This window comes from Protopterus annectens, chromosome 8.part0 (assembly GCF_019279795.1).
Source record: "Protopterus annectens isolate FY-2018-M chromosome 8.part0, PAN1.0, whole genome shotgun sequence".
Lineage (NCBI taxonomy): Eukaryota > Metazoa > Chordata > Ceratodontiformes > Protopteridae > Protopterus > Protopterus annectens.
In genome coordinates, this window is record NC_056741.1 from 1,100,040,658 (window position 1) to 1,100,055,292 (window position 14,635).

At 42.7% G+C, this 14,635-nt stretch overlaps 1 protein-coding gene across 43 annotated transcripts in view; it reads right to left on the minus strand.

The window, feature by feature from the left end:
- Positions 1-14,635, minus strand: part of LOC122809254 (titin-like) — a 3,339,665-nt gene that overhangs the window by 2,155,015 nt on the left and 1,170,015 nt on the right. For all 43 annotated transcript variants that reach the window (XM_044080625.1, XM_044080596.1, XM_044080621.1 and 40 more), the window contains 2 exons: positions 12,317-12,361; positions 11,873-11,917 (listed from right to left, as the gene is read on the minus strand). In XM_044080625.1, coding sequence (XP_043936560.1) covers positions 11,873-11,917; positions 12,317-12,361 — 90 coding nt within the window. The remainder of the gene's footprint in view (positions 1-11,872; positions 11,918-12,316; positions 12,362-14,635) is intronic.

The following is a 14,635-nucleotide window of genomic DNA, read 5'->3' on the forward strand; positions in this document are numbered from 1 at the left end:
AGGAGGAATGTCTGGCATGCCTTTGAAAGGAGGCAAGGTATGGAAATAAAACCTGTAACCGTGGTGAATGATATCCAGAACCCATTTGTCTTGGGTAATTAAATCCCAATTTTCTTTGAAAAGAGACAGCCTTCCTCCCAGAGGTGCTGCCAGGTGAGAATGTACTGGCAGCTGAAAAGGCAGGTCATTGGGTCTGCTTACGAAAGGACTGACCCCTGCCCTCACCAGAAGTCTGAGCAGGTGAACTCCCTGTCCTAGGCCTAAAAGAACCTTGAGCTCTGCCCCTACCACGTCTAGACCTACCCCTAGACTGGGAATCATAAGCAGGATAAGTCCACCCCTTAGTAGGCCAATTTCTACTAAACTTCGGAGGCTGCACCTGCAAAAAATCCTTAACAGTTTGCATAGACTTAGCCTTGTTCTCCATCTTCTTTAAAACTGCTTCCACAGGCGAACCAAACAACACATCAGACTGTAAAGGAGCATCTAAAATCCTTGCCTTAACATGCTCAGCTAAGTTCTGATCTCTCAACCAGGCGTGCCTACGAAGAACAGAACCCGTGGCAGCCACCCTCGAAGAGGCCTGCACAGCATCAAAACCACACTGCAAAGAATGCTTTCCCACTTGTTCAGAAACATGAACTAAATCCTGCAACTCTTTACACTCAATACCTTCAGCCAGAGCATCCACCTTAGACTTCAATTGTGAAAGGAGATAATTCTGATATTTTAACATATGAAACTGACAATTCAAAGCCCTCATGGCTAAAGTGGAAGAAGTGTACACTTTCTTTCCCCATCTATCCAAAGCCCTCGCCTCTTTATCAGGAGGAACAGGATTTTTAACCACAGAAGCCTTCACACCTTTAGGCCCCTGAGAGACAGTTTCTGGGTCTGCCCTAGGACTCTTAAAAAGATACTTATGGGCGTCAGGCACTCTATAGTACCTATCCGGTTTAACTGGGGCAGGAGGCAAATAATCAGGATTTAGTGAAGCCTCTGCAAAAACATCTTCTACCACATTCAGAACAGGAGGTATAGCTAAAGGCCTATGCTGGGGTAAAACAAAAATTCTCTAAGCCTCTTCCTGGAATCAGAGAAATCTTGACCTTCCCATTTAAAATGCTCCCTCATGGAATGCAGAGTTTCTGAAAAGAAAAATCCTCAGGAGGCTAAGCTGAAGGAGTAGAATCATCCACATCAGAATCAGAATAAGGAGGATACTCTTGCAAGTCTTCAGTCAAGACTCAGAAGCCTCGAACATTGCTCAAAACTCTCAAACTCAGGTTCCACCCTAGGCCTCTTATCAGGAGGCGGCATAGAACCTCTAATCATAGTAATCAAATCCTCTGCCATTTTTAGCATATGCTTCTTAGGCAAAGACCCTGAAACACTCGGAGAAACCCCCACTGAAGCTAAAGCAGGCCTGCCTCTTAAAGAAGCCTTGGCAACAGAAGGCAAGGCCCTAACCACCTTAGGAAGAGAGGGAAGAACAGCCACCTGAGAAGCCCCTTCAGCCTGGCCTACTTCCTGAGAGGACACATCCTGTAACAATAAAGTTTCTCCCTGAGACTCCAAAGAAACTCCTGGCAGAACCTCCGGCTCCACTGAGTTCTAAAGAACCGACGTCCGAACTGTCGGTTCTTCCACTCTAGGCTTAGCTGCTTTGTCCTTGCGCTTTTGGTTGAAGCGGCGCCGGAGTATCCCACGGCATTTTATAATTACAACGCTGCCCAAACGCTAACCTGGCACAGTCTAACGTTTTGTTAATAGTGCGTTTGTTAAATCTAGCACAAGAGCGCATCCAACAACGCCGTGCTCAGGCCCTAAACAAGGTATACACAAAGTATGGTAATCCCTATGAGGTATCTGTTTCCCACAAGAAATACAGTTATTCACTTTTTCTGACATCCGCTTAAATACTGAGGCAAGAAAAACCAAAATATTCCCCAACGGGTACTTAGCCAACTTTGATTCGGTCTGAAACTCTGACTTCAGAAACTTTCAGAACGCCAACCTGCACTCGCAAAACTGCTTCTGCATCGGACCATGCGGCAAAAAGACTAGGAGATGACGCCGGTCATGCGATTAGTACCCTGACGCATGACGTCAGTCTAATGCGCCGTGACCGACGTCAGCCATATACTTTGGTATTCGGGCCGACTGGACAGCGGACTACCCAATAGTTAGGACTGCAGCAATGTGGAATGAAGAACATCATGTCTGGAAAGAAAGACAATTGTTCCTGGGGGGGCTGAGGAATATGTATAAAAAGGGGGAAGGGACTTCCAGACCATGAAATACCCCTGACGGATAACAGACAGGACCCAGAAATCCTGAGTAATCTGTAGCCAAGCAGCAAGAGAGAGCCAGACACAAAGAGAAAGAAGAAAATGGCTGTGAAGAATAGAATAGTCAGACAGAACCCGGTTTATCAGGAAAAAGAGACCTCTGAAGCACAGAAGTCTGGCTAGCCTTTGCAGGAGGAGCTTGCTTTCTGCTCTTTTTACCCTTAAGAGGAAGGAGAGATTGGCTAGGAATGAAAACTAAGTTACAGGGGCACTTTGAAATTTAGGCACAGGAGAAACAAACACATGTTTAAGTTGCTGTAATGCCTTGTCCTTGTCTGGAAGGTACTCAAAAGCACAGCATCAGCTTCACCAAACCAGTTTTTATTATCAACATGGGCATCCATCAACTTATCTTTAATATCATCATGCAAAGGTTGAAGCCGAAGCCAATAATACCTTCTCATAATTGACCCAAAAGCAGCACCCCTAGAAGGTGCATCTGCCACATCATAACTACACTTGATAGAATGATAAGCCACCTGGGAAGAAGTCCGTAACAGGGAAAGGGCAGAAGTTTTACCCTCAGAGTTTGGAAGATCAGAAATAACCTGACAGGCCTAGCACAGGAGAGCCAGCAAATACCTGGACATATGGGTCTGATAATTAACAGCCTTAAAATCCAAGGTAGCAGAGATATAAACCTTCTTGCCTAGCCTTTCCATGGGCCTATCTTTACCAAAGGGGTGTAACTTCAGAGAAGGAAGCAACTGAAAGGACTTGTCAGAAGATACAGACATTTTTGAGGGGTCAGTAGGACGACACGTGTGCATAAATTTGCAGTCCTCAGGCACCCTCTAGAATCTATCAGGTTTCTTGGGTGCAGGGGGCTAAGAGTCTACAGCTTTAGAAGCAATGGAAAATGCATCCAACAAGGCAACCAGAACAGGAGGAACAACTGAAAGCCTACGAGAGTCCATCTGCAGACTCATAGCACCTTTTTTTTCTACCTCAAAAACCTGAGCACAATACCAATTGAACTCCCATCATCCTTTAGATCATGTCCTCAAAAGAAATCTCTTCAAAGGGAGTATCAGAACTGCTAGATTTCTCTCCCTCTGAGCCATAATCCAAAGGAAAGGGAATGTGAAAACAGTGAGCAAGGGATTCCTCATTGGAATACAGCTCCTACTCGGAAGGATCAAGCAAGGGATTCCTCATTGGACTACAGCTCCTACTCAAAGGGATCCTGTTCCCTGTGTCATTTTAGGGAAGTAGAGGACCAGGGGGGCTGAAATAGAAACTCCCTGAGGAGGCTTCAATGCCATCAAAGCACTCAAGCCCTGAGTGAAGGACTGCCATTCACTTTGTGGAACCTTAGCAGCAGAAGTAATATGCTTAGTATTTTGTTTCAATGGGACATCTGCCTTATAAAATTTGGAAGGCTTTAACCCAGAACATCATTCAGTGATAGTAGTAGGGACTTCATCTCTTACTAATACCTGAAGAACACCAGTAGGACCCTCAGAGATTACCAGACATGGTTCCGCCTGAACATCCAAAGCGGATGTCTGCAAAGCCTCAACAGATGCACTTAAAGTCGGATGCTCATCAACTTCCAACCTGGTTGTAGCAGAGGAATCCAAACATAAATCTGGGTGACCCTCCAGGCATTCACTCACCTTGGGAGTCACATCCAGTGGAGGCTGAACAGCAGAAGATTTCGGCCTGTGCTTCTTGGCTTTCTTCACTGATGTCTGCCCCTCAGAACAGGAAGTTTTCACCATCGTGCCCTTCACAAGAAGCTTAAGATGATGATTTTCATGATAAAGCGCAAAAGAAGAGAGTCTATTATGAAGAGTTTTATGTACAAATGCCTGACAGAACAGGGCGTATGGTCATGCGAGGTACCAAGGCAAAACATACACTGCTTATGGCAGTCTTTATAGGGAAAATGTCACTCACACTGGCATTTATCCTTCTTGGATGACATGAAACCCCACAAGCAATAAAAAAAAAGAAAGATAAGTAAAATATAACCACAAGGCACTTATCTGCAATGGCTTGGTGAACCAGCAACGGAATGGGCGTTCGGACGGGTGACAAAAAAGTTCTTAGGATGATATGTCTGGATGTCACCTTTATGCCCTATGCTGCACTAAGAGCACACATGTGACATACTGTGTACCTTAAAGAACCTAAGGTTTTAATATACTGGCAGGATGTCAGGCCACCCTTGGCAGTGGATACCTAATGTAATGAATACGGCAACAGTGAAATGGAAGGGCATCTAGCTGCAACACAGGAATTCATCTCAAGTCACCACTGTCAAAATACAGTGTTTGACCCACAACTATCAAAAATACTTTCAAGAGAATCACGGAAATCTAATAAATAATGAAGGACAAAGGACTAAAACCAAGGGCAAATACTGCCTTTACATTATATACTTAGAAACTTACTAGAGTAATAACCTTGCTTTGCAGTAGCATGCCCTCCCTGAAGGTTACTGAAACTCAAATGTCTCTCACTGTTTACTAATTGTAACGCTCACTAATTTGTCAGAACACCACATATTTTACAAGAACACAGACCACAATATGAGGCAAAAATCAGAGACAGCTGAGACCTTCTATGACCTCCCCCATTACACTTCTCAACTTCTTTGTTCAAAAATTCTAGACAAAGCCAAGGATAATGAAGGACAAAGACCCAAAATCAGCATAACAGCTTGCAAAAATATGCATTTTCTGAAGGATATGAACTCTGAAACTTAAATGTACATAATTATTTAGTGATTGCAATCACCAGTACTACAAATTTTGAGCAACAGACCAAAGTTATTAGGAAAAGAATCTTAACATTCTGGAAAAAAAAAGCAAGACACAATATGATGCAATATGGTATAGGTGGACAGTTTAGAGCTCATTTAAACATTCTCACACACACACATACACGCACATACACACTTTATGTACTTTGATTTTCTTCCTACCGGCTGGTAGTAGCAGGACAGTGCCTGAAAAAACACATACATATTTCAAAGAAAATAAATTAAAATGTTTCCCCACTCTTGACCCACTAGTGCCACCTGTCACGTTACCACTTCCTTATTTCTTTCTCAGGCTCAGTCACCTGAGGCAGTCTGCGCCAACAGAAAGGGCTCCCTGCTGCTTCATGCTGCAGCCCAGTAAGAATGATGCTTCTATGATGCCATCTAGCACCAGTCAAACCCAATAATGGTCAGGTAAGCCTAATACCAGCCCGGCTATTACATTAAGTCGATTTTACATTTTTGTTTCTAGTTTCTAATTTCCTGGCAGCTCTGCACATGAGCTGAGTTCTAAGGAGCTGAAAAAAAAACAGAAGAAGAAGAAATTCATCTATTATTTAAAAATTGCTATCATTTAAAAATAGATATGCTCCAGATAGAAGAGGAATGAAGGTCAGCAGGACTAAGACAGACTATATGTGTGTGAATGAGAGGGAGGATAGAGGAATGGTGAGGATGCAGGGAGTAGAGGTGGCGAAGGTGGATGAGTTTAAGTACTTGGGGTCAACAGTTCAGAGTAATGGTGAGTGTGGAAGAGAGGTGAAGAAGAGATGGAGTGGGTGGAGAAGAGTGTCAGGAGTGATTTGTGAGAGACTAGTACCAGTAAGAGTGAAAGGGACGGTCAAGAGGGTAGTGAGACCAGCTATGTTATATGGGTTGGAGACAGTGGCACTGACAAAAAGGCAGGAGTCAAAGCTTGACGTGGCAGAACTGAAGATGTTAAGATCTGCACTGGGTGTGACGAGGATGGACAGGATTAGGAATAAGTATATTAGAGAGTCAGCCCAGGTTGGAAGGTTTGTTGATAAAGCCAGAGAGGCAAGATTACGTTGGTTTGGTCATGTGCTGAGGAGGGATGCAGAGTATATTGGGAAAAAGATGCTAAGGATGAAGCTGCCAGGTAACAGGAAAAGAGGAAGGCCTAGGATAAGGTTTATGGATGTGGTGAGAGAGAACATGCAGGTGTTTGGTGTGAGAGAGCAAGATGCAGAGGACAGGAAGAAATGGAAACAGTTGATCTGCTGTGGCGGCCCCTTAAGGGAGCAGCTGAAAAAAGAAGATTTAAAAATATCAGTTGACTTTCTAAATTAAATTTTTTTGTTTTGCTTTTAGCTGGGGGGGCTACAGCCCAGCAGCATCAGCTCACCCTGCTCCAGACATCGTTCAGGGTCATTTTGCTCCACTGCATCAGTGTGCAGTCAAGTTTTCTTGCTAAAAATTTTGAGCAATAAAAAAATTTCATTCCATGGAAAGTAATTTTTCCTTCTTTTATATTTCCACAAAAATCTTAACTTTTGAAACACAGGTTCTAATGGAAAGACAAAACTCAATGAAAGTAAACAAGTAAACAAATGACTTACCCCATTATGCCCAATGACATAATCATCTTCTCCCAAACAAAATATCTATCTCTGCATCTTTTATATTTTACATAAATGTAAATGTGCCTAAGTCAAAAGCGATAATTCAATAAAGCTGTTTAAAAAATGGTCTTCGTCTAACTTGGGTTTGTCTCACCAAACTTCTATGTTCCATTGTTGCTACTTCTGCATTAACAGGATCCTGCTGCCACTTGCTGTCACATACATCACACCAGTATTAAAATCAACTTGCATTAAATGCACATTCTGATTGTCAGTTACTGCATCATTTTGTTGCATCACAGCCTGTTCCTCTTTCTGCAATAAAACATCTGACTGTATATCTACATCAGACACAAAACAATCCAATGGCAAACTCAAACTCTTATCCACAAAACCCAACCAAGAAAGGAAGGACTCCTCGCCCAGCTTCTGTTGCAGGAAATCCACAAGAATAATATCTTTGAAACCTCCAGACTGCAGTGAAGTTATCTGACACTACAGTTCTGCACATTAACTTTCACAACCTACTGCACCCTCCTCATAAGCCAACATTCTTATCAGCGATCAAACCCTTTACACCATAGGCTCCATGCCAAGCAGGAAGACGTGACAAAAACGGTAGTGAAATTTCCCCGTGCCTTCATCAAATTAATAAATCAGTATAAATAGCTTGGGCCTTCCCTAGAAACAGGCTACAGACCTAATGGGACTAACCAAGTAAACAACAGCAAAAGAAAAAAAATCTAATTAAATCAATCATTCATGACTGTTCCTAGTTCTGGAAAAATCACCTACTTTTGGATACCTGGAATTACTATACATGACGTAGTGGAAGTGGATTTAGATGGATCATCAGGTAAGGAAGAATAACAGTTCTGGAGGAACACTGGGTGTTTTCTTGTTACTAGGATATTAAACTTTAATGCAAATATCAAGTGAAATTGTACTGAGTATATCACATCAACAGCTCTTACTATAAATTCTAAAAGCTGTAAAAACTGAAGGCTGGTGAGTTTGGTCAGAGTCTCTTAAATGCCCACATATGATAATGTACTTTTTCATGGGCAGAAGTTTCCTATCTGCTTGATTTTCTAGGACCGTCTGTATAAACAAAAGACAAAGGGTAAACGGATGAAAAATTAAATACTTTTCTCACTGAATGTTGGAAAAAAACAGGAAAATACCATTAGCCAGCTCAGTGGAACAAAGGGATGAAATCCCGACAGAGACCCAGCCAACCCAGGTTCTATTAGTGGACTAGTCACCAGCAAAAATATAGATGGACACAGGGTGGACAAGCAGACTCCATAAAGAAGACACCCCAGCCAAGAACCAAGACTGAGAACCATCTGATGAGAGGCAGCAATGCTAAATTGTTGTATCACTGTGTTGCCTGGTCTGCTCTCTAAATTTCTGCCACTATCCCTTCTTCCTTCAACCTAGCACTGCCTATGACTCTTTCAAGGAACAACTAGCTGATTACGAGTGACATGAAGAAGTCACGGTAACTTTACGCTAGCATGGACAATCTCATCCTGAACTCAAACAATTAACAGGTTCATAGGTAAGTACTAGGCTACTGGTCCTGGGGCCTACATAAAGTCTAGCCAAACGGTACCCTGTCTTTTGCCACCAAAGAAAATTATTTTCCTGTGCCCCTGTCAAGCAGAGCCACAGAAGCGATCCCCGGGGTGAATTTCCTATTTCCCGTACAATCATCAAGATTTTTCTTGAAGAGTGCTAATGAGGAGCTTTGTTTGACACAGACAGGTAGTTTGTTCCAGAGTATGGGAATTCTCTGGGACAGGAATCTATCCCTCCAGCATGCTCTGTTTATTGTGGTGACAAGGTTTAGGTCCCTAGAGCGTGTAGCTCGGAGGGGATTGGGATTTCTTTACGTGGAGCATGTCCAACAGCTCTGGGTTTGACACAGCTTTGTATGTTAGGCAGAGATCACCTCTGAGCAGGCGATAAGCGACAGAGTAAAGCTGGAGTTTTTTGAGACGGTCTGCGTAGGGCATCTGTTTGAGGCCGGTAATCTTCTTTGTGAGGTATTTCTGTGGCCTTTCAGTTGTTGTAGAGGTCTTGTGAGGTACATACCAAAAGGGGCGCTGCACTCTATAATGGGTCTAATGAGTGATGAGTAGAGGGGAACAATAACCTCTTTTTTCTTGGATGAGAAACCTTTTGTGATGAGGTGTGCCATGTAGAAGGATTTCCTGACTACTATGGCGATGTGATTATCAAAGGAGAGACTACTGTCCACCTGTGTCCCAAGGTCTCATCACACTTTCGGTGTTAAGTAGACTACCGCCTATGTGGTAGTTCATGGGTACAGAGTTTTTACCAAAAGGGATGACCATGCACTTTTTGGCATTGAGCTTGAGGCCAGGGCTTTGACACCAGGCATCTGTCTCAGTGAGGCCCTTTTGTAGGATGTCCACATTGTTAGAAGTTTTGATTATAGCTCCTAGTTTGCAGTCATCTGCAAACTTTGTTAGCCAAAGACCTTCTGTGTTAGCCTGTACTTCAGAGAAGTAGATACCAAACAGGAGAGGATGCAGGACTCAACCCAGTGGTACTCCAATTGTCACTGGTCTGAAGTTGGATTTAGAGTCTGCTACTTTCACAGTGTGGGTTCTATCAGTGAGCCAGTTGGCAACCCATCTTGTGACATAGGGATTTACACCTAGTGGGGGATGGTGTCGAAAGCTTTGGCGAGATCTAGATAGGCTGTGTGAACCACCTTACCCTCATCTACGGCTTTGGGGACCATTTCAAAGAAGTCTATCAGGTTTAGGAGACATGATCTGCCTTTTACAAACCCAAACTGGGTAGGGTCCAGAGTTTGGAGATTACTAATGTCATTGTTTATAAGTTCCATGATGATACTCTCCATAGCCTTGCAGACCAAGCTCGTCAGGCTAATGGGACGGTAGTTCCTGGGGTCCGTTGTGGCTCCCCCTTTGTGGAGTTGGATAACCATTGCTGTGCACCATTCAGTGAGCCCAAAGCCTGAGGTGAGGCTATGACAGAACATGGTAAGTATGTGGGGTGCAAGTTCATTCTGTAGTTCATGTAGAATGCAGCCTGGGATGTTGTCAGGTCACATGGAAGCTGTGTTCTTGGCTTTGGAGAGTGTGTTCTTTTACCTGTGGAGCCATGATTACAGGTACTTTGCATTCTTCCGGTATAGAGATGGGCCCTTTAGGGGATGAGAGAGGGGCAAAGTTAGCACTGAACCTATCTGCCAGGATGTTGGCAATATCAATTGGTTCTGTATATTTAGTGCCATTGTGCTGTAACTCAGAGCAGACCCGAGTGTTGCCATTGAGATTCTTGACATACCTATAGAATGCTTTGTGGTTGTCTTTAGAATCAGTGGTGATTTTGTTTTCGTAACTAGCTTTGGAGGATTTTATGAGGGATCTCAGCTTCTTACTAAGGCTGACCACAGAGTTCCTCCAATCATGGGATTTTATTCTTTTTTTGCAACAGTTTCTTTCTTCTGTTGTAAAGTTTGTTTATAGCAGGGGACCACCCGATTGGCTTCTTTTTTTTTGGAGGATAGCATCTTGGTTCTGTTAGGGATTGCACGATCCATGCACTCATGTAAGTGCTTATAAAGTTCAATTGTATAGGATTCAGAAGTCGTATCTCTATTGTCCGTCAGCATGGGTGTCGTGAAGTTTGCCACTTCGGTCTTAAGAAGCGTGAAGTTGGTTTTGGAGAAAATTTTACGGTGGTTTCCCAAATGGGGGGGAGGTGGGATGTGGATGTCTAGGGTGATTTGCTTGTGGTCGGATCTGACCAACAAGGAACTGACCTCTGGTGTGGAACACCGGTTGCCCATGTTGGTAATGACCAGGTCTAGGAAATTGCTGCCCCTAGTAGGGGCGTGAATAAGTTGACCCAAGGCATTGGAATTTATGAATTCCAGAAAACGTTGAGCACAAGAGTTGGTACATGAGTAGTTTTCTCAGTTAATGGTGGGGTAGTTGAAATCGCCCATTAATAGGGTGTTAGGTTGTACCCTAATATTTTCCAGTGCATCAAGAAATGAGGAGTGGGAATCCTGGGACATGGTGGGGGATCTGTAGAGAGCGACAATTTGCACTGCAATCTTGCCCAGAGTTAGTTGCACTTGGATAATCTCAGATGCATTATGCTAAGCAACTAACCTGGAGGTGTGGATATCCTTAATGAATATGGACATGCCTCCGCCTTTAGTGCTTCGGTCCAGATTAGGTGGCCGAAAGGTGTGGTATGAATTACAGCCTCATAATGCAGGGGTGCTCTGTGGAGCCTTGAACCAGGTCTCTGTCACTGCACAGATGTCGATGTTCACCATTTTAAGGAGTGCCTCGAGTGAGTGCATTTTGAGGTTTAGACTTCTACCATTAAGTTGCATTACCCTCCGATTTTGCTTGCTTGTGTACCTGTTACGGTGGTCAATTTGTCATTTGAATCTTGCCTAAAAAAGGCACTATAGGGGTGGCAAGAGCCTTAACCAGTATCCGGAATCCCAAGGGTGACAGGTGCAGGCCATCTCTGGCAAGGCATCGTGGTTTGTCGATCATGTCATCCCAGGCAGACAGATACTGGATCCACTTAGAATGACATCAGAAGCTTAGCCAATTGTAGAAGTCAATAATTTTGTCCTTGTACTGTGGTATCATTCTGGGTGATGGCAGGATGCTACTCAGGGCTAGGGTCATACCTGCCTGGGCTACAAGATCAGAAAGGCAATCGGCAGGTCTGTGTCACCCACACTGACAAAGTGAAAGGATCTTTTTTACAACTTAAATGTTTCTTCTTTCTTCCATTCTTTCCTTCATGGCTCCTCATAAAACTCCTTTGTTTTTGTGTGGAAAATAACTCAAAAATTGCAAGAGTGGGCTTCACCCTGCCTTTTATGAGTGATCTTCTGCTGAGATTGGATTGCCTGGGAGATGAATGTAAATACTTTAGTGGGAATTGCTCACAAACTTTTTGCCAAAACTGTACAACCTAAGGATAGGAGACTTAACATGTATCTTCCATTCTGCAAATTCAGTTTTCCAGAACAGATAATCAACCTTAGTGTAAACTTCAACTCTTTATGTAAACAGGCATGCAGTACTTTCAATACCATTCTTGTTATTTATTCATGATTTAATTCTACATACCTATGTGTGGTCTTCCGATTTTCTGAGGTTCTTGATTTTCTTCCACTGCAACAAACATGTACATTAGTTTAAACTGCAATGGATTCTCTCTCACCCAAGAAAGCTGGCAGACAATATAATTTGCCTGTACTCTGAAGAACTGCATAACTGACTACTTGGCATATTAGCTGATATTTGTGAGGGGCTTTGCAGTGAATAACAGTGAGAATTTCCTCTTCTGATGACCTCTTTTTGAATAAAGCTCTTACTTTCTTCCAAGTCAGACTCTAGGTGTGAATGCAGCCTCCACTGGTGCAAACTTTGACAACATACATTGTTAAAGGAAGTTGTACTCAGGCCCACATTCCATTGAAATTTACAGGGTGCAAACGTCTACTGTTTCTACAGACATGCAAGAATTTCAAAACCATATTTGCTATTTTTTTATGATTTACTTTTACATACCTTTGCAAGGTCTTCCAATTTTTTGAGGCTCATCTTTTTCTACCACTGCAATAAACATTAACAATAGTTAAAACTAGAACGGGATTGGACCAGGTCAAAAAATATGGCAAACCATAGTATCTGCATGTATACTGAAGCAATGGATAATAGAGTATTTACCACATTTGCTATCTTGGAGAATGTCCTCTGCAGTGCAAAATTGTTGGAATTTCCTCTTCTGACTACCCTGTCATTCTTAAATTCTCCAACATTCATGCTTGGGGCTAAATTCAGCCTCCACTGATGCATTCTGTGATATGATAGATTTGTAAACAAAGCTGTATGTACTCTTGGCCTACGTTCCCTAGCTTAACCCCACAACAAACTAAGGCTACTTTAACCTCTGCAATCCCCAGATTAAACTCCCCCACCAAACTAAACAAGCACAACTAGAAAGATAAAACCAAAACAATGTTTTTTAATTATAAACCTACTAGAATTACAGGGCATGCATCCACATTGGTTGATAAAGAGGCTGTCAAAGTACACCGAGGTGATGAGGAGGTTTCATATATAGATATACATAAGTATGAATATAGGTACGGGAACCTATAAATATACACCTACGGTGAAGCCCTCCATCAAGGATCAAGTGATAAGATGAGTACCTCTATCTCTTATACTACACTGTGGGACAGACAGTGAATAATTGTTGAGAAGTATCTTTCACAATTCAGACACCTATCAAGGTAGCAGACATTGGAGAGGCTAAAAAAACATGACTAAAAAGGTACAAAAGCAGACTGGACTCCTGGAATGAGTGCCAAGAAGTTCTGCTCAGTAAGAGTCTGAATTCTTGCAAAATGGCTATGGCACAAACATCTAGAATGGATAAATGTTTGTAATTATTTAGCAATATGCCAAAATTACTTTTCATTTTATATTGGTAAACCAGAAAGATGCCTGAGAAAAAATATATTTTAATGACATTTGATTCCCAGGAAAGTCCGACTGGGTAGGAGCCCATTTTCAGTGGAGGCCTGAAGAGAAAAGCTCCAAAGTATTAGAAAACATTTTAAAAACAATAATCTTCCATCTTTAGAAATACAAAAAACACCTACAGTTTAAATAATTATAGCAAATTAGACATAATATGAAAACATTGATTAAGAACATATAAAATTTATATGACAATAATTTAATCTTTAAAGAAATTTTAGCCAGTTTACACAGAAATTAAAAGCAAGTTAATATCATACAAATAGGAAAGAAAAGTTGTGTAAAATCTTACCATAACCATAGATGTCCTTCTCTTTCATGTTGCAGTATTCAGCACATATGGGGGTTTACTCCTCTTGCTACCCAAGTGCCTACTCCTCTTGCTACCCAAGTGCCTGGCCAGTATACAAAAGTTTTCACTCACTGTATGGTGCGTGGGACCATATGACGTGGCCAGTGGAACGTGGGCCATAAAAATGATGTCTGCACACACTGGCCCTCAGAACTGTAAGCCCCAGTCGGAACCAGTCCTAGCCATGGAAAATTCCAGTCCTGTGCCATCCAGAAAGGGAAAGCAGGGTGGGAAAGAATACTGTAACATGGAAGAGAAGGACATCTATGGTTATTTTAAGACTTTACACAACTTTTCTATGTCCTTCTATTCCCATGGTGCAGTATTCATCGCATATGGGTGAGTGCCAAAGCTCACTGTGAGGAAGGGGGTGGTGGTCTACAGGTGGTCTCCAGGAATCGATGCAGGATAGCCATGGCAAAACCCGCCCTGGCTCTGGAAATATGGTCTAACTTGTAGTGTTTGGTGAAGGTGTGCACTGATGACCAAGTGGCTGCTTCAAGAATGTTAGAGGTATCCAAACCCCCTGAAGAAGGCTCCTGAGGAGGCCATAGCCCTGGTGGAGTGTGCTCTAACAGTATGCTGTAGGGATTTCCCATGGAATTTGTAGCAGAAGGTGACAGCTTTGGAAATCCAGGTTGAAATAGTTTGTTTGGTTGCTGCCTTCTCTAGGGCCCTGGGATGGAAGGAGACAAGGAGTTGATCAACCTGTCTGATGGACTTGGTTTTGTGCAGATAAAATCTGAATTGTCCGTGCACATCCAGGGAATGGAGTACTCTCTCATTGTCCCCCTGAAGGTAAAAAAAGAAAGTTGAAAGGTGGATGGCTTGATTTAGGGAAAGGTCATTCACCACCTTTGGCATGAAGGAAGGGTTAGTTCTAAGAGTAAACAGCTCAGTGTGGAATGCCAGGAAAGGTGGAACAGCCATGAGGGCTTGTAGCTCATACTCTTCTGGCTGAGGTCAAAGCCACGAGTAGTACAGTTTTC